General features: G+C 32.4%; 1 protein-coding gene across 1 annotated transcript; it reads right to left on the bottom strand.

Annotated features, from left to right (window-relative positions):
- Positions 1-14,084: 14,084 nt before the first annotated feature.
- Positions 14,085-15,876, bottom strand: LOC133778709 (stress response protein NST1). The gene has a single exon (XM_062218716.1). The coding sequence runs from the start codon at positions 15,644-15,646 to the stop codon at positions 14,312-14,314; it is 1,335 nt and encodes a 444-aa protein (XP_062074700.1). The 5' UTR covers positions 15,647-15,876; the 3' UTR covers positions 14,085-14,311.
- Positions 15,877-20,617: the final 4,741 nt, after the last annotated feature.

Below are 20,617 nucleotides of genomic sequence, written 5' to 3'. Positions count from 1 at the left end.
ATTTGACACAATTTTTGGAATACCATTGGAGTTATATTTTTGGTAAGATTTGGTAAATATAGCATTGCATAAATTTTTTAAGACTCCATTAAAGATGCTCTTACACAACACAACAAACTGTTATTCGTTTAATTTAATTTAATATTGAGTCTCGTATATTTTAATTTAAAATATTATATATATGAGATTTAGTGTTAAAGAGCATCAACCAATATTAGATGGTGTTGGATACTAAGTGCTCATTTTTTAGGGATGGTTTAGTATAAAAGTTACTTGAATTATATTAGGTTTAACAAACTAATCTCTAATTATGAAATACAACAATTAAGTTTCTAATCATTAATAATTAAATTTTTTATGTAATATTTTTAACAATTAGTTTAAAATTACACATAAAAACTTAGGCCAACTCCAATGGGACTGCAAAATACAAATTTGGTGTTGATCCTACACTATATATCACTCTAATGAGACTCTAAATGGGACTCCAAAATGATGTTCATGAACAGTGTCACGACATTATTGATGTGGCACTATTGACCACAACAATTTTTTTTTTTGGTTTTTGTGTTTTATATTAATATTTTATATATATAAATATAGGGAGCGACTACAACACATCTTTTTTTTTTTACAATACCGGTGCATCATTTTTCTGTTTCGACACCTGAATAGTTATAATCCCAAATTTTTATATGATGGGGTACATTATAGCTATCTAGAACATCCTACAAATTTTCAAGAAATTTTGAATAAATTATGGTACTGAAATAGGGTCTAAACTATCTATTGCATGCGTGTAAAATTTGATAGTTTGAACTCTGTTTTCGGCTTCGTAAACTATTCAGAATTTCTTGAAAATTTGCAGGATATTCTAAATACCTACAATATACACCGTCATATAAAAAAATTTGGGATTATATATATCCAGGTGCCGAAATAGAAAAAGGTTGCACCGGTGTTGCAAAAAAAAAGAGATGCGTTGTAGTCGTTTCCTATAAATATATGTAAATTATTTAATTTGTAAGATAATATAATGTGTACTCTGTGAAGAATATAATAATTTTGAATGTATTTTTTGGTGTAATTTTTAGTGTTATGATTGGATTGAAAAAAATATGGTATTAAAATTACCTCATTTTGATGTTGGTTCAACATTATTTTAGTGTTCACGGTTGGAGTTGCCCTTGTACCATATTTTATAGTTGAATAATAAAAAAGCATGTAATTCAAGAAACTATGAGCCTAAAACTACTATACATATTGGTTTTTTCTTATGTTAGAAAGAATGTTTTGATAGCGTAATAAGAATGATGAGTTGCTAATAATTGGATTATCGTGATCTGTTTTCTAAGTGGATCCCTAGCATGAATATGTATATTATTTTATGAGTGTATATAAATATATATATATATGAGTATATAACTAATTTTATGTGTATGATGTTGACTAGTGGAAATGTATTGGAGTTAATCTAGGCATGGCCATACATTTTCCCATAATAGATCAGTGGTTGCCAGCTGAGCATGGGAGGTAAATTGAAACTTACACTACTCACTAAAGAATGGGACCATAGAATAGAAATCATATTGAGACAATAAAAAAAATAAAATAAAAACTAATGAAACACTATAATTTCTTAATTAATTTAGTTGTATTCATTAATTATAATTCAATTAAGTTAGTAATGAGAGATATACAGATACCTTATAATAAAGACTTAATTGATAAAAATTAAAAGTGTTTCAAGGGTTTTGTTTCTTACCACACAATCCCCATCCATTTGAATCTAACATATATAGTTAGTTAAAATACAAATAGTAGTTTAGCCCCACACACATCCTACTACTTTAACCTCTTTAAGAAAAAGTTGGTGATTTTATTTGGTAGATGAAAATGGAAATGTTTACGAGTTTAAACTCAATTGATTTATAAAGAGGAGATAGAGAGGAGTAGGGGTGAATATGAAGCTTGAAAAATATGAAAATCTATCAAGTTCGATGGATCGAGTTTGTTGGATCCAAAAAATAACAAAATTAACTTTGGGTGGCTAAAACTGATCCAATCTGTTTAATTCGAAATTCGAAACTCAATTTTTTTTAAAAAAATATATAAATATACTTATATAGGGAGCAATTAAGGTATGTTCTTTTTTATGGACGCATCAGTACATCATTTTTCTATTTCTGATATATGAATCAGTTGTAACCCAAAATTTTTTATATGGTAACGTATATTGTAGCTATTTAGGATATTCTGCAAATTTTTTAAAAAATTATGAATAATTTAAAGTGTCAAAATTCAAATTTAAATAGTCTTTTGCACACGTGTTTATTTTTTTTATACGCATGTAAAATAAGATATTTGAAACTTTATTTTTAGTATCCTAAATTATTTAAAATTTATAGGAAACCCTAAATAACTACAATATACACCACCATATAAAAAATTTAGATTACAACTGACCTATATACCAAAAATAGAAAGAAAAAAAGCGGATACCTCCAAAAAAAAAAATGAGAATACCGTAGCCGTAGCCGCTTTCACAAATGCCCTAACCCTAAATTCCTTCTTTGAGAAGATGTTGGAGAAGGCAAGATTATTATGGGTATCACCATGTGTCAACTCGACCAAAAGTAATATTTGAAAGTACATTTTCAGATATATGTTGCAATTATAAGGTGTATTATGCTACAAAGAAATGCTTTTGAGATTAGATGGTGGTGGAGATGGTGGTGGTGGTAGTGGTGGTGTACCATAAAGGTGTCCTATAATAAGTTTCACTTACACTCCATGTCTTATTCATTCATTCAATATCTAAAGGACTAAAAAAAGAGATATTCATTTTGGTACAATTTTGAACAACTATAGCAAAAATGGCACAAATAGCTGGTAGAATATGAAAGAAGATGGGATTATTACTTGTGACCCTTTACAGCTATGCTATAGTGACTGTCATACACACATATATATATATATATATATTTATATATATATAACAATTCTCCTAGTTGGGTTTTACTTTAAGCCCTACCGTTAGGCTCTCAGTGTTCTAAACCCGTGAACAGTTTTCGGTGCGATTTTTTTATGACCGTGTATATTGTAGCTTTTTAGAGTTTCCTGCAAAGTTTCAGAAAATTCCGAATAGTTTACAGTACCGAAAACTAGGTTCAAACATGTTGATTTCCACGCGCATAAAAAAAATTATTCACGCGTGCAACAACATGTTTGAACAAAGTTTTCGGTACTGTAAACTATTCGGAATTTTCTGAAAATCGCACTGATGCTCTAAATAGCTACAATATACACGATCACAAAAAAAAAGTCGCGCCGAAAACTGTTCACTGGTCGAGAAACACTGAGAGCCCTACCAAAGAAATTTCCTATATTTATATATATAACAATTCTCCTAGTGGGGTTTTACTTTAAGCCCTACCGGTGGAGCTCTTAGTATTTTAAACCCGTGAACAGTTTTCGGTGCGATTTTTTTATGATCGTGTATATTGTAGCTATTTAGAGCATCTTGCAAATTTTCAGAAATTTCCGAATAGTTTATAGTACCGAAAACTAAGTTCAAACATGTTCTTGCACGCATGACTAATTTTTTTATGCGCGTGGAAAGCAACATGTTTGAACTTAGTTTTTGGTACTATAAACTATTCGGAATTTTCTGAAAATTTGCAGGATACTCTAAATAACTACAATATACACAGTCATAAAAAAAAGTTGTGCCGAAAACTATTCACAAATCGAGAACACTAAAGAATACATGATAATTGTCTCTTTTATATATATACTCTTTAGCTTCTTTGTTTTTTTTTTGAAACTCGTAGTAGTAAGTCTTGGTTCGTTGCTTCTCACAAAGTTCATTTCAATAATTAATTAAAATGTGAAAATGTTTTTCTTTAGAAATTAATAAGGCTAATTTAAGTTACTAGATTACTATTTATAATGGGAAGAACCCAACTAGCAAATAAAGAATATGAAAGTATGTTTATTGTAAATTTAATTAGATTCTGGCCAAATGTATCTAGTGCTGTTGAGTATGTTTGGCCCCTGATTTTGGATTAAGATTAGTGGAATTTATACCAAATGTGGCAATATTTTTCTTCACACAAATGTGTCAAATTATATAAGATTGAAATTTTTAATTAAATATTTGGTTTCCCATATATATATATATATGTATATATTTAGGAAATTTTTGGTAGTTCCTTCAAAAAGAGCTCTATCGTAGGGCTTTTAGTGTTTCTCGACCAGTGAACAGTTTTCGGCGCGACTTTTTTTTATGACCGTGTATATTGTAGCTATTTAGAGCATCAATGCGATTTTCAGAAAATTCCGAATAGTTTACAGTACTGAAAACTTGGGTCAAACATGTTGTTGCACGCGTGACTAATTTTTTTTTTTGTTGAACCTAGTTTTCGGTACTGTAAACTATTTGGAATTTTCTGAAAATTTGCAGGATGCTCTAAATAGCTACAATATACACGGTCATAAAAAAATCGCGCCGAAAATTGTTCACAGGTTGTAAACACTTAGATCCCTACCGGTAAGACTTAAAATGAAATCCCTATAAAAAAATTCTCATATATGTATTCGTAAATATATGAAAATATGTCCTGTATCTCTAGAAACTTTAGTTATCATTTTATATGTTTTATTATTGTTTTTAATCGTTTTAATTTGATAATTGTTTTTATATTATTCAATTATATTTTTTTCCTTTGATTTTTAAATTTTTTATTGTTGGTTTTATTTTAGATATTGTTTATTGTGATTATTATTATATTTTGAATATAATTTCACAGATAAGTCTTACTTATCTTTAATATTGCTATTATCATTATTTAATATTTGATACTAATTATTTTTTATTTTTTTTAGGTGTACTCTCTTTTGGTGGGATGAAATTGGGCTTTTAATGTTTTATCCTTAAAATTTTAATTTTTTATTGTCTAATTTTCTAAATTATCTGTGCATGCTCTTTGCTTAGACAACAATATTAAATTATAAACGTGAGAATATTTCATTCTGAATAGTAAGGAAGTCTATTCTTGTTTAGCCAAAAAGCATTACATATACAACAATATCCTATTACTTTTTTTTTTTTTGGTAAATAAGAGCTTGTATATTCCAACTTCAACACTGTACAATGAAGACTAAACAAGGAAAAAATTCCCTGAAACAAAATCAACTCGCAGTTCCAACTAAATGTTGAAACGAGGCTCTATCTTTCTCACCAATTTTTTTAATGTTCAAAACTTTAATTCTAATACTTACAACCTGCTTTACTCTCATCACAAAACTCTTTATACACTCATCTTTACTGTGCCAACAAACATTGTTTCTATTCTTCCACACCATATACACACACGCATTAAAAAATAGGATGTATATGTCCTTCTGCAGCTGGCTGTGATTGCACCTTCTTATCCAGTTCAAGATCCCTTTGAATCGATATTGATTTGACCCTATACCGATCCAAAGCATCAGCTGCTCCATACATTGTTTACTGAAAGTGCACCGAAAAAACAAATGGTCATGAGTTTCTTGCTCATTTCCACAGAGATAGCAAACTACATCTCCCAAACCGAAGACTCTATCCCATGTTTTAAGTCTATTCCAAGCTGCAATCCAAGCCACTATTCGATGCTTGGGAATGCTATATCTCCCCCATATTTTATTGGCATACCAGACTTGCTTTCCTGTCTTCAAAAACATCTTGTTACAGACATCTCTAACTGAGTATTTCATTGTTTCCAGCTGATTTTGTGTGTAGCAATTCAGCATTTGATCCCTCACCTTTATCACTTTCACCCGATACCAACTCGAATCTTGGTGGATCTTATACTCCCTCCAATTCGAACCTTTGAAATAGACTTCATGAATCCATTTCACCCACAAGTTGTCCTGCTTTTGAGCCAAGGCCCAAACATACTTACCCATGGCTGCTATGTTCCATTCCTCTAAACACCGAAAACCCAAACCTCCTAACTTTTTCGGTTGACAAACTTCCTTCCAAGCTACTAAACCAGGTGACTTGTAACCCGCTGAACCATGCCATAAAAAATCTCTACAGATCTTATCAATGGCTTTTAAAATCTTCTTCGGCAACACCATTATTTGAGCCCAATATGAGTGAATAGCTACGAGAACCGAGTTTACTAGAGTAGCCCTCCCCGCATATGAAATATGCCTAGAGCCCCAAACCCGAATTCTTGCAACCATTTTCTCTATTAAGATTTCACATTCCACACTATAGATTCGTTTGGCACAAATTGGGATGCCTAAGTATTTAAGTGGCAACTTTGATTGAACAAAACCAGAAGTATCAAGTATCTGCTGAACATCATGAGTCTCCATCCTTGTACAATATATTGCCGATTTGCTTGCATTAGCTTGAAGCCCCAATGTTAAAGAGAATCTCTTAAAGCACCTTAACAGCACCATAATAGATTGAACATCTCCATTGCAAAACAATAATAGATCATCAGCAAAGCATAAATGTGTAAGCTTTAATGGCTTACATCTATGGTGGAATTTAAATGTATCCATAGCAGCCCCTTTCTTGAGGACTCGGGATAGATATTCCATTCCCAACACAAACAACAGCGGTGACATAGGATCTCCTTGGCGCAGGCCTCTTTTTGAGGAGAAGTAACCATGTAATGTACCATTAAAGAATATAGAGAATTTAGGGGTACTGATACAAACCATAATCAGTTTTATAAACTGAGGTGGGAATTGAAGTGCCTCCATCATTTCTGCCAAAAAACTCCAGCTAACAGTATCATAAGCCTTCTTCAAATCCAGTTTGATCATGCAAGCAGGTTTACAATTACTTCTCCCATAATGGCGGACCAAATCTTGGCACACCATTATATTATGAGCAATATGCCTCCCATGGACAAACCCTCCCTGGTTCTGAGAGATAAGATGAGGAAGAATTGTTCTCAACCTTGCACAAATCACTTTTTTTGCCACTTTGTATAGCACGTTGCAGCAGGCAATGGGCCGAAAGTCTGCCACTGATTCTGGGCACTGAACTTTTGGAACTAAAGTCAGTGTGGTGCTATTTATTTCTCTCAGTATTTCACCTGATTGGAGGAATGAGATAACTGCTTCAGCGACTTCATTTCCTACAATATGCCATGATTTCTTGAAGAAAACACTGTTAAAGCCATCAGGCCCTGGTGCTTTTGAATCTGGAATGGAAAATATCGCAAGCTTAACTTCCTTGACAGTGTACGGTCTTAAGAGGAACATCTTTTGAATCTCTGAAACAATGGGCCCTTCCTTCACAATCTTGGCATTTACCTTCCTTCTCCCTTTTAATTCATCTCCTAATAGCTCCAAGTAAAAATCCACAAAAGCTTTCGTTACCTTTTCAACATCATCTACCCATTCCCCTTGAGCATTCCTTATGGCATACACTCTACATTGATCTCTTTTCCTCTTCAAGCTTCTGTGAAATAAGCTTGTATTGTCATCCCCATCTTTGGCCTAGTCCACTTTTGCTTTTTGAGAAAGCAAGGACACATAATTCTGAGCTGCAATCTTGTGTCGCTGACGCACTTTTGTCTCCTTTGCAATCAGCTCTAGATTAAGTGGATCCGAACTCAATTCTTGCTGGCATCTCTGAAGATCCTGGAGCGTTTTGAAATTTTCAACTGAAATGTCTCCAAATTCACCTTTATTAAATTCCTTCAGCATCTTCTTAACTTTTTTCAGCTTCTGTACCACTGAGAACATTGGAGTCCCCTCAACCTTTTCCTTCCAACAATCCTCAATCCTCCTGAAAAAATCTTCATGATTGCACCACAAATTATAGAACCTAAAAGGTTTCTTCCCACTTTGAGCCATGGGGTAAACAGTAAGCACTCCTGGACAATGGTCATATTCCCCTTCTAGAAAATAGGTGACTTCTGCACTACTGTACTTGTCCACCCAGCTTTGGTTTGCAAGAACTCTATCCAACTTTGCATATACTCTATCAACTCCATCTTGTTTATTGTTCCACGTATGGAACTTACCATTGTATTTTACATCTTCAAGCTCACACTCTTCAGTAAGATTTTTCAAAATTTTGAAATCTTTGGTAGCTCCTTTGAAACTTATTCTCTCTTCTGGACTACTAACAGCATTAAAATCCCCTGAAATAATCCAAGGGTCTCTCGTCTCAACGCATCATTAAAAGCATAAAGAAACGTTACCCAAAAGCTTTCTCCACCCACTGTAGTAACACCACAATGGATCATTTGACTTGCTACTTTAACTATATTCACTTTAAAACAATTAGCTTTCCAAGCTAAAATTATTCTACCATTTGGATGATAGAATAAGTTTGTTGTAATACACTAACCCGAAAATACATTTAGGTATAAGTCCCCTAAGCTAGGAGACTTAACCTTTGTCTCAAGGAGACCAACCAAACCCGCATTTTTACTTTGAATGAATCTTCTAACATCTTGTTGCTTCAAGCGGTTGTTGATCCCCCTGACATTCCATGTTATTACTCTATCCATTAGGGGCTGGAGGAACTCCCCCTCCACTCGTATTGACCCCTAAATCACACAACACTTGTCCCACCTGAATTTCTCCTTCTGTTAACCCCTCTAGCACTTGAAAAGCATTCTTCACAGGTGTAGAAGCTACCGAATCTGCCTGCTTAGCACCAGGTACTCCTTGTCGGGTTTGAGTTGTCTCCTTGCTTTGAACTATTTCATTATGAACTGGCTTCTCTGTATGCTTCTTCATAGCTGGAGGAACTTGAACTCTAGGCATCCACTTTTGTTTCTGTTTATCTTCTTTTTTGCAATCCTCTTGGATATGACCAAAGCCTTTACACTTCATGCACTGACTTGGTTTCCACTCATAATAGAGGTTGATCTTTATGACTTCATCATTCTCATTCAGGAACTCAATTTGATCAGGGAAGTCCTGATCCATTTTAACTTCCAGTAACACTCTAGCATAGAGAAGCTTTTCTCTATTCCTTGTTGCCAAATCTAGCTGTAATAAGTCCCCAAGTGTACTTCAGATCTTAGCCATTGATTTTGTACCCCAATATTTTAGGTGTAGATCATAGACTTGCACCCATATAGGAATAGTCTTCAATTCCTCACGAAGATAGTTCTCCTGTGCTGACCAAGGTCTCATTATTACAGGTTTCTTATCAAAAAATAAGTATCCCCCATGCAATACGCCATCTCTCTGTTCTTCCGTATTGAATCTAATAAGAAACACACCATGTTGTATCATTCCAATCTTATCTATTCCCCCGTTCTTCCAAATTCTCCTGCAAAATCCATCCATTACAGATAATGGAGGATTGGCCCCCAGCACATAACAAACCAATGAGGATGCCCAGTAATTAACTTCATCTTCTATGTCCTTCTTTTCAATTCTTACTTGTATCCCACTAGCACTTCCTAATTCCCCCATAACAGGCCCATTAAATTTCACCGGAATTGGAGAGCAATTCTTACCAGTCATCGCATCTTTCCTCTGTTGCACCAGCGACATACAAGCTGAGAATTCTTTGCGAATCTCTTGCCTCTTCTTTTGCAATTCTAGATCCTCCACGTTTTCCTCTCCTCTGCTAGCAAGAGGTGCTTCACACGGTCCCTCAGCTATTCCTTCCTCATCTTCTTTAGCTTCATCCGAAAATTCCATTTTATCATAACCCAGTATTTCCGCCACTGCCTTCGTCTTCTTCACTGGATCAGAAGAACGAGGCCCTTTTCCTTTCCTGCTAGTGTTCTTCACTCCCTTCCGAGGTCTCCCTCTCCCTGCCATGGCGCCAGCTAATGCTGGAGAGAAGAATCTCCAAGTCACAAATCGCAATCTCCTCTGTTTTTTAGAATTATCCTATTACTTTTTACTAGTTCATTATTTTATAAGATTATATTTTTATAAACATATAAATCCCACCTTGAGAATTGTCATTAGCTGTTAAAAGTCTTAATGTGACTTACTTTTTTTTCCATATGAAGTAATCCATCGTCATAAGGTTATTGAACAAGAGTAATAGTAAAGTTGTAGTTGCCTTACACTACTTCTACAACAAAAAATACTAGTGCATAATAATAATTATTATTATTGCAAAAGGGGGTTACTTTGATTATGTTGTATACATATATGTATATGTATATGTATATATATATATGTATAAATATTTATATAATGTGCAGGTTCTACAGTTCCAAGAAGGTTTGTTGAAGAAATTGATTAGGTCAAAGTTGTAATCTTTGGACGAGCCATTTTCTAATATAACATTTTACACATAAAATTATATAAATTTAGATAATGGATATAAATATTTTATATTTACATTATATATAAATATTGTTGCTACTATATGTGTAGTATTTTATATTAGAAAATGACTCTAATGGAATAAACTAAGATTTTGTAATTTATACGTTGTCTAAAATAAATAAATTCTAACTGGTTACTGTATTTTTTTTTCTTTCAAATTTTGGTAGATCTGGTTACCTTTTTCAAAACCGAACCAGTCTTTTTTTTTTTGGAGACAGACTAGTAACTGATTACCTCTATGAAAACTAAGTAAAGAAAAAAAGTAACTAGGTAATGCATAGAGTTTTCGAACTTTTTGGTAGATTAGTAACCATTACTACTCTATAAACTGATAACCGTACTGTATAATTTTTTTTCTTTTAAAGATTTTGGCATATGTAATACTAACTAGTTACCAAGATAAAAACTTGTAAAAAAAACAAGAGTAACCAGTTATTATGTCATATATAGATTTTGATGAAATAATAACCAGTTACTACTATCAAATTCAAAAAAGTGATAACCAATATTCTAAAGTCATCTCCCATAATGATCTTCCAAGAGGAGGTTCCAAATCTAAAACTCCATTTGATATACCTTAATATATATTCTAGAGAAAATACCAATTCGACCTCTGTGTTTTTCTTGAATATTTGATTGACCCTTATGTTTTATTAAATGACAATTCAGACCATCTGTTTTACAAAACGGATCAAACTAATACCATTGACCCGATTTTGATCAAAATATTTTCAAATATAATATTTCATTCTTAGCTCCTCGACCACCTTCTCTGCTTTTGTGAACTCATCGCATCTCCAATAACCCAATAATTGATCTTATAACTGAAAATATTTTAATAAAAATTGGGTTTATGGTACTATTTTGATCTATTTTGTAAAATACGGGATCTAAATTGTCATTTAATAAAATATAGGGGTCGATCGCACATTCGGAATAAATACAGAGGCCAAAATAGTATTTTCCATGTATTCTACGATAAATATTTGTAATGTGTTTAATGTTGACGAGTGTTGTTGTTGTTGTTAATGATTTTGTATGTTTTTTTTTTTTGGGGGGGGGGGGGGGGGGGGGGGGGGGGATATTATAGGTTACTTGTCAAACAAAAACAATGCAAAACTTATTAGTTTGGAGACTTAAACGGCACATTAGAAAAAGTTGAAAACCCCAAATATTATTTAAATTTAAATTTTATTTATTAAATTTTTAATTGGGGTATCTTTATATCACTTGAGGTGCCAATATACAGAAAAGGAATTATTCAAAACCAAAAAGTAGCATCATTTTGTGTATAGAATAGATGCCAGGGTGTTATGCCATGAAAGCTCTTACCATAAGGTATGATTGTGTTTTTGGTTCATTCTTTTAATCATATTTTTAAATAAGATATTGCAAATATTGTGCTACAAAAATTTAATAAATATTATATTTAGCCTAATTTTTACAATTATGCTCCAATACATATATATATATATATAATTGATGCAAAATTGAATTTTTAATTAATGATCATTTGATATTTTGTTGAAAATATAAAAAAATTTCTACATTTAATTTAATGCCAATAATAAATTAGATACTAAAAATAATAATATAATAATCATTAGTAACAAAAAAAATAATAATTAAGTATTTATTGTTGATCTTATATTTTGTTGAAGTAGCTATATTTTAGCAATGCATCAAATATTTGAGATGCTTTTATTTTTATAAAGAAAATATAATGCAATAAAACACTATTTATAATTTGCAAAATATCTTATTATGTAAATAATTGTAGTTTCTTCCCTTTTTGCAATGTCAAATGAGTAATCTGAGCTACAAAAGGAAAACCCTTATGCTTCTGAAGATAATAAATATCTATGCATGATTTACTATTACTAGAGCACTTTTTCTTCTGAATTTTACTCCAATTTCTCATACACATGTGACAAATTTTAAACCAACATTTATTGTTGGTAAATCTCACAAAGATTTTGTTTTATGTCATAGATTTTTTCAGGGTTCAAAGATAGAGAAGTTTCAGAATTTTTTTTTTGGGAGATTTCCTACAAAGGAGGTTAAATATATATAGAGTGATAGGGCAAGTAGGCATATTACTAAACTAGACAGAATTTATTGGACCATTTTGTGGTCCATCATATTCAATAGAAAATAACACGCTAACTGTTAAGATCGACTTGAGATGAGATAGAAAGATCTTCTCTTAGCTTAGGTTATGGCAGCATGGTCAAGAACATTCAACCAAGTAGGCAACTAGGCATATGCACTTGGGGTGTGTTTTGATCTTTGAATGACTTTAGAACAACTTCAACACATAACCATTTCACTATTTCGGTCTTGATTTAACGCTATATCACACTCAACCGGACTGCAAATATTCTATTATTTTACTGAAATGTTAGGCCATCTCCAACCATAACACTATATTTGTCGTTGCACTATCACCAAATATGATAAAATTTCAGCATCTTATTTTTTCCTATTCTAATCACAACACTAAAAGTTACACCAAAAAATATATTATTCATTATTATATTATTATTCTTTTACATAATTAAATACTTTTTATTATTAGATTATTAATTTTAAACTTAAATAATATATATAAGATTATTAAAAATATATATATATATGCCGTAGCTACAGTACCCAGCATATATGTTGGGATACTGTAACAATTCAGCATATATGCAGTGATCTTTGCTGTGGGTTGGAGGAGTAAAAAACAGCAAATATGATGAATGCTGTGGTATATACCGTTGGTTGGAGATAGCATGTTCCACCATATATAGTGCCATATTGTAGCGACGACGTAATAACTTTTTTTTTTTACTTTTTATATTAATATTTTATAGATAAAATAATATGATAATGTAGATTTTTTTTTAGGAATAATGCTTTTATTATCGAGAAGAATCAACTCTTGCGGGATAATATAAGAAACGGGGCTGGAATCTACCCAAATACCCTCTCCTATAAAACTAACATAAGTTGCCAATGCATGAGCATTGGGAAATGAGATTAAACGAGAATAATTATGTTTAAATAAAATGCTCAATAAAAATTGGTTTCTCTTAAATCTTATTAATTGTTTAGTTTAAGTTCCTTTAAATTTTAATTCACTTATTTTTCTTTGATTACTTGGATAAGAACAAGAAGACAATTAACAATATTTAGGGGTGTTTGGTATGCGGTAAAATAAATATGAGAATAAGAATCTAAATCTTTTTTTTGGTTTAAATTTTAAGGAGTAAAGTTAATAATTTTTGTAAGTCCAACATGTATTTTAAGGGTAAAGTAAATTCTTTTGTACACAAGAGTTTAATATAACATCAATTTTAAGTCCCTCTACACTTTTCAAGACAACTCAACTACACAAAACACAAAACAAAGCGATAAGTTTTCTATGGGAACAATACTTTTCACTATATATTACTTGTTACTATAGTGTTCTCTTGCATTGTTTAGAGTTTTTATTTTTATAAAATAGGATTGTAGAATAAACATAATCTTATCTATTGCCATTCCTATTAGTATAGGATATAAATTTTATTTAATAGGGACTTAATAACTTTTTTTTTGGACAGTAAAATTTAATGCACTAAATGCTTGCCACTACACTCTTTAGTTTTTCCTTTCCAAAAACATCATGAATATGCACATGTTCAGTGACTTACACTACACAAAACTTTAATAATTTTAATCTCAATAGAATATATATTAGAATGTCAACTTTTTAAATATAAATTAATAATGACTACACCAAATCATAAAAACTTTTATACAACACAAACTTCAACCATATGTACTCCATAGTTCTAGTGGTTTCTCAAGAACAATATGCAGATTTAGTACACATACACTTGTCACCCTGCTAAAGAAATTAAGAATCCAAAAAAGATTATCAAGAAAAGATTACAGATTTGATCAAAAAAGAAAAATCAAGCCTTGTACGAAGAAAGAAGAAGAAATTGATCAAAATGTTTTAACTCATAACAAGACTATTAGACCCAATAGGACTCTTTTGCTTAAGCAGAATCCTTAGCTGAGCTTTTTGACACTCCAACTTGGTACCCCAATGCCTATGTTTCGATCCAATTGCTCGAACCACTCTTGGGAACTCGACGAACCCTTTAATGCCTCTCCTTATATGAGGATTTTCAGCTTCTGGTGAGGCTGATTTTCGTTGGAAAATTGGTAAAGACGATGATGAAAAACCAGCAGAACTATTCATATTCTCACTCAATACTGACCTTGATGATATATCTGATACAAAATCAATGTCTTGGTTGGTACAAGCCGATGACTTTTCATGACCAAAGAATGATTTTGAAGAGGCCACTGAATCGACCCGATTGAGTTTATCACTATTGGTAACTGATTTTTCCCTCTCACCCAATACCAACTGTCTAAATTTTCCCGAGAAACTAACAGCAGCCTTAGTGGGAATCTCAGGTGGGATTGGCTTAGAGCTTTCAAACTCCAAAAGCTTCTCTTCGAGAAAAATCTTGGCCTCGGCCAACTTCATCTGAACTCTCTCTTCCCTCAAAACCTCAGAGATTCTCATCATCTTCCTCTCCTCGTCAATCTCCTTCCTCATCCTAACAATCTCCGATTTCTCGAAGGAAATCTCTTTGGCCATCTCTTCACACATTTTCTCCAAGGCCTCTCTTCCCTTACGCTCCTCGGTCAACTCTTTGACCAGCCTCTTGTTCATCGACTCCAGCTTCTTACGTGCCTTGCGTTCGTACTCGAGCTCAGTTTTCAAATCGGCGATCTGGGCTCGGGCCTGGTCGAGCTCGGACTCCATTACAGGCCTGAAGAAGGTCAGATCCCAGAAAGAAGCAGCTAACTTTCTCGCCGAGAGAGGAAGGTGAAGGCACTGAAGGTTCTTGTTTGCACTATTACTATTGCTCTGGCATTGGTGCTGTTTTTGCAGCGTTTGATCACGATCACGATGATGGTGATGATTATGATGATGGGAATGAGAATTATAAAATGGGTTTTCATAAAGTTTCCAGCTTGGGCTAGTGGCTTCGTCTTTGGGGCTTTCTGGGCTAGTACTGGTAGTAGGCACCATCATCATCATCTTCTTCTCTTCCTCCATTTCCTTCTTTCTTTCTTTCTTTGTATATGACCTGTTATTTTCTTTCTGTATAACTTTTCTTCTTTCTTTTCTTTTCTTTTTCACCTTTTTCTTTCCAGGAAAGCAAGTTATGGTAGGCCCAATCGAGTCTTTGCAAAGAGAAAAAAGGAAGAAGATAAACTCACATGGAACCTCATCCTTATTAATACCATTATGGACAATTAGAGGTGACATTTGGTTTCTGAGTTTTCCTTTTCCCTGTTTGGTTTCTTTATGATTTTGTCCTGTTTTTTTTTATTTATTTATTTGAGTTTCTTAATCAGTTGTGAGGCCCCCATTATGCCAGCCTATCTCTGTGTCTCTTTGCTCAAATCAATTTAAGTCACTTCTTCCTAATGACACAAAATATGTTTGTTTCCTATGAGTACTGATAAGATTACAATACACCCTTCTACTCAAATCAATCAATAAGATTGTTGATTAGCATGTTTTTTAGATGATTTTGGTATGATTTAGTCCATGCAAAAACTCATATCAATTGACAATAAAACTTGTTTTTTTTTTCTCTAATTCAAAGATGGAGATTTGGGTGACATTATTGAGTCAAAAAGTCAAAAGCATATTCTTGTTAATCTTCTTATAGGATCTAATGATGAACTTTCAACTCTCTTTGCTTAGAAGAATTAAAACTACCAATAGTTCCTTATGATTACTTTCTATGGAATAAAAAACTACTTTTGATCTTTTAACTTCTAAGAATTTCCCCTTAAAAATCCTTATGTCATAGAAGAAATGGTCTCCATAACTTGTTTACTTTTTTCCAACTAAGCTAATAGTCTAAATCTAATAAAGAAGTTTGACCCACAAGACTAACAGTCTACTCAAGTCCCAATTTTTGACCAGACAAAAGAACCCCATAGAGCATCCCATCAGATGATGTAAAATAGTTATATGTAATATAGAGAAGGGTCCAAAATAACCATTCCATATGAGGTAAAAAATATATATTTTTAACAACAACAGTGCATCTCTACATTTACATGTAGCTTCTTCAAATTTGTCATTATCTCTTTTAATTAATTTCTCACTATCTCTCCTCTCTTTCATTATACACTTTTAACCTTTTTTTTTTTTATGAGTAAAAAATTTTAAAAAATATAATATTTAAATAATTTTAAGAAAAAATAAATAAAGAATATGGTGTATAGTATAATGTAATGTAGAATTAGTAGAATTTTAGGGATATATTTTGAAGAAAAGAGTAGAGATATTGATACGAGTGATCTTATTGGCAAGAAAAATCTATAACTTTAGAGTTTATACTATTTTGAATTTTCGATTTTCTCTAATTTTTATTAATATCAACTCAACAAATAATTACTGTTGACCACGATTTTGGCCAACAACGAGTAGACGTCAAAACTACAATAAACCTTCAAGAGAAAAATACGACACTCATAATTTTATAGTGGTTCAGTCCCAATTTATTAGTAATAGCCTAATCCACTTGTAGTTGTAATATATATCATACACTTAAGATCAGATAAACTTGAGCCAACTGAGTTTCTTAAGTGTAAGTAGAAAAATACATAGTTTCTCTCTCTAAACTCTCTCAGATAATGCCCCAAGAATACCCCAAGTAACAGTCCCAAAGTCGCCAAACTAGAGAGTTTTTCTCAGTCTAAAAAGATCATATCCCCCAAAATGATGCCATGAGCCATTTATTTATAGGCTCATGAATCGTACATCAGTTATTTTCTTTGACCGGGTCATTTCTGTTACTCTCACAATATTTAATTAATAATAACATTTAAAATACAACAATATGAGACTTCTTTGGGATAAACTGAGAGATTCCTGCGTAGGTATGACTAATTCTAGCCGAAGCTGTTACTGGAACTTCGCTTGCATAACGACGATCTGTCTAGTCGGCCAACTTCACTCCTTGAAGAAAGACTGGTCGGCCAAAACACTCGACTGGTCGGCCAAAACAGCTGACTGGTCGGCCATGCACTCCACCGGTCGACCAAATACTTTACTAGTCGGCCATGCACTCCACCGGTCGGCCAAATACTTCACTGGTCGGCCATGCACTCCACCGGTCGGCCAAACACCTCACTGATCGGCCTGCACTCCACCGGTCGGGCAAACACCTTACTGGTCGACCATGCACTCCACCGGTCGGGCAAACACCTAACTGGTCAGCCATGCACTCCACCGGTCGGCCATGCACTCCATCGGTCGGCCAAACACCTCACTGGTCGGCCATGCACTCCACCGGTCAGCCAAACACCTCACCAGTCGGTCATGCACTCCACCGGTCGGCCAAATACTTCACCGGTCGACCATGCACTCCACTGGTCGGCTAAACACCTCACCGGTCGGCCATGCACTCCACCGGTCTAACATGGCACATCTCTGGTCTAGCATGGCACATCTCTGGTCTAACATGACACATCTCTGGTCTAGCATGACACATCTCTGGTCTAACATGACACATCTCTAGTCTAGCATGACACATCTCTGGTCTAGCAAAACACTTGATTGGTCAGTCAAAAATCTTCACCGGTCGGACAGAAATTCTATCAGATCGGTCAGATCACTTTATCACAACTCCGAAGAGCCAACACATTTATTGACTATTATTGTGCTATTTTACTAACCATGCATTGTCACTTATCATTTCTGATTGCCACGTCATCAAACTAAAATTATGAGGATAATAATTACAAATGAGAATTTTTATTTTATAATTAAGAAAAGAAATTGATTACCACAATCTCAACTCAAATTTAGTAAAAAGTAAAGTAAAAAGTAGTTTGGATTTTCATTGTTGATCTTCTGTGAAACACTAAGTTTGTGGATGTGGAGAGAAAAGTTCAAACTATTAAGCTAACAGTACCATTTTCTTTTCACATTACAAAACAAAGGATTCTTTTTGTAATTGTTTGAAATTGAGTGTCAAACTATTATTAAAAAGAATGAGGTTCAAAATTGTATAAATCTATAAATGTATATACTTGTAGTTTCTCATGTAAATGGTGTAACGTTCCACGTCATTATGACTGCTTTCTAAAATGACAACTAGTCCTACAAACCAATACGAGTCTTTCCAGCGTGCTTTGTCCTCACTCGCATGCTTCCTGGGAAAACTTTCCAGGAGGCCACCCATCATGAGACTACTTCAGGTCAAGCACGGTTAACTTTGGAGTTCTCAAGTGATAGGCTACTGAAAAGAAAATGCATCTTGTTGACATACGTAGTACCCATCAATCTATTTAAGTCATCTTCAACGGTGTATTCTCATACCTACACAGTCTTAGAATCATCACACTTGACATTCTCCAGATAATGTGAGATTGCACATCTTTTACCCGATCTTTCCCCTACGGATCACGTGATTCTGACTATCACAAATGTGTCATGTGGTATAAAATCTAAAGGAGAAGTATCTTAAAAAGTAACATGATTACACTTGACTTTGTCAATTATTATCATAAATTCAACCGAAGTGGTGATAACAAGTCAGACCTGATCAATTATTGATCATGCCTTGTCAGCCATCATCAAGATCATAATCTTGATTTTTTTTTTTATATTCTTAATATGACCAGCGTCAAAACTAATTACCTAATTTCATATGCAACTTGTTATCAAATATTTTGATAAAAATAATAAATAAATATAGAATATCAATCTTTAAGCTCACGAACTCATTTTTTTTATTATTTCATAAAAACCATTAAAGATAGCAAATAACAACTTGGAAGATTGAATACTTTGCCAATCGATTTCTTTTTTATTTTTAAAGATCAATAGAGAGAGAGAGAGAGAGAGGGCTTTGAAAATACTCTCAAACAATTTCATGGCTCATGTTCAACGATATATCGACTTTAAATATGGTCGTTTTAGGGCTTTGACTGTTAGAGTTGTGGTCACCAAGGCAGAGTACTTGATCAGTAACTCCTTTCTTGTCTAGCTTTGAATCATATATATTAATTTTTTTACAAAACAAAATTTATAAGATGGATGCATGTATATAAATTAATGAGACTCCTCTTTATTCAACTTTTGCATTATTCTATGGACTTTCTACTTGGCCTGTCCAAACCTTGAAAATTAATGTCAATATGGTAAGGAAACCAAACCAAATGACCAAAAAATGTGGGGTACTTGGCTTTTATTTCCTCTCTAAAGAGTCTTCGATATTGGTTTTCGATGATAATTTATTAAAGCTGACACTCACATTAATACACCAATGTCCTTCTACTCTAAATTATGGTAGTTGAGATCGATGATTATTGGAACTATTCACTTTGTTCCATATAAATATAAAAAAGGTTTATGAATATGAGTAATTATTTGTCACTCTCTCAATTTTACTCTTTCATAGTTTTATGCTAGTTAGTTTATAGAGACTATAAATACACATATAATCTTATCAGAAATATATGTGATGATACGTATACAAACAATTAATATTATCGATATATATCAATAACATTTGCTTGTTCAATCCAGGAAAATTTTTTCATCAAACAAAATAAAATAATTATACGTAAATGATGATCTACAGAAGTATATGATACGATGTGTACATGGTCGAATGATAATATCATAATTTGGCACATATTTGTTTTTTCTTTATACATAAATATATCTATTTATATAATAAGTGTGTAGATAACAAACTTTTTTGGTTTTAAATTTTTTTTTATTTTTTTAAAGTTAACTTTAACGGAATATTCTTATATTTAACAGAATATTATTATATTTAACAGTAGTTTTTAAATACTTAAACTTAAATAAAATTAAATAAATAATTAAAAAAAAATATATTTTTAGATATTTTACAATGATAATTGTTTAAAAATAATTAATAATTAAACAAATAAAAAATATGATATTTTTCAGATATTTTACAATAATAATTATTTTTAAATAATAAATAATTAAATAAATTAAAATATAGTATTTTTGAGATGTTTTACAATGATAATTATTTAAAAATAATATAATTATATGTTTTATAACTTAAATAAATATTTAATTAAAATTAAACTCACTTATTAGAATAATATCATATTAAACATATAATATAATTACTATAAATTAGCACCAAATTATTTAAAAAAAAAAAACTTGAAAGAAACTTAAATTTAAAACTCGCGTATAATATTTAATATTATATTATACATATAATAT

The sequence above is a fragment of the Humulus lupulus genome, chromosome 5, assembly GCF_963169125.1.
Source record: "Humulus lupulus chromosome 5, drHumLupu1.1, whole genome shotgun sequence".
Taxonomy (NCBI): domain Eukaryota; kingdom Viridiplantae; phylum Streptophyta; class Magnoliopsida; order Rosales; family Cannabaceae; genus Humulus; species Humulus lupulus.
This window is presented reverse-complemented; position numbering and strand designations above follow the sequence as displayed.

Coding starts and splice junctions, on each gene's coding strand:
- LOC133778709 (XM_062218716.1), bottom strand. CDS start 15,646: ATGTCACCTCTAATTGTCCATAATGGTATTAATAAGGATGAGGTTCCA.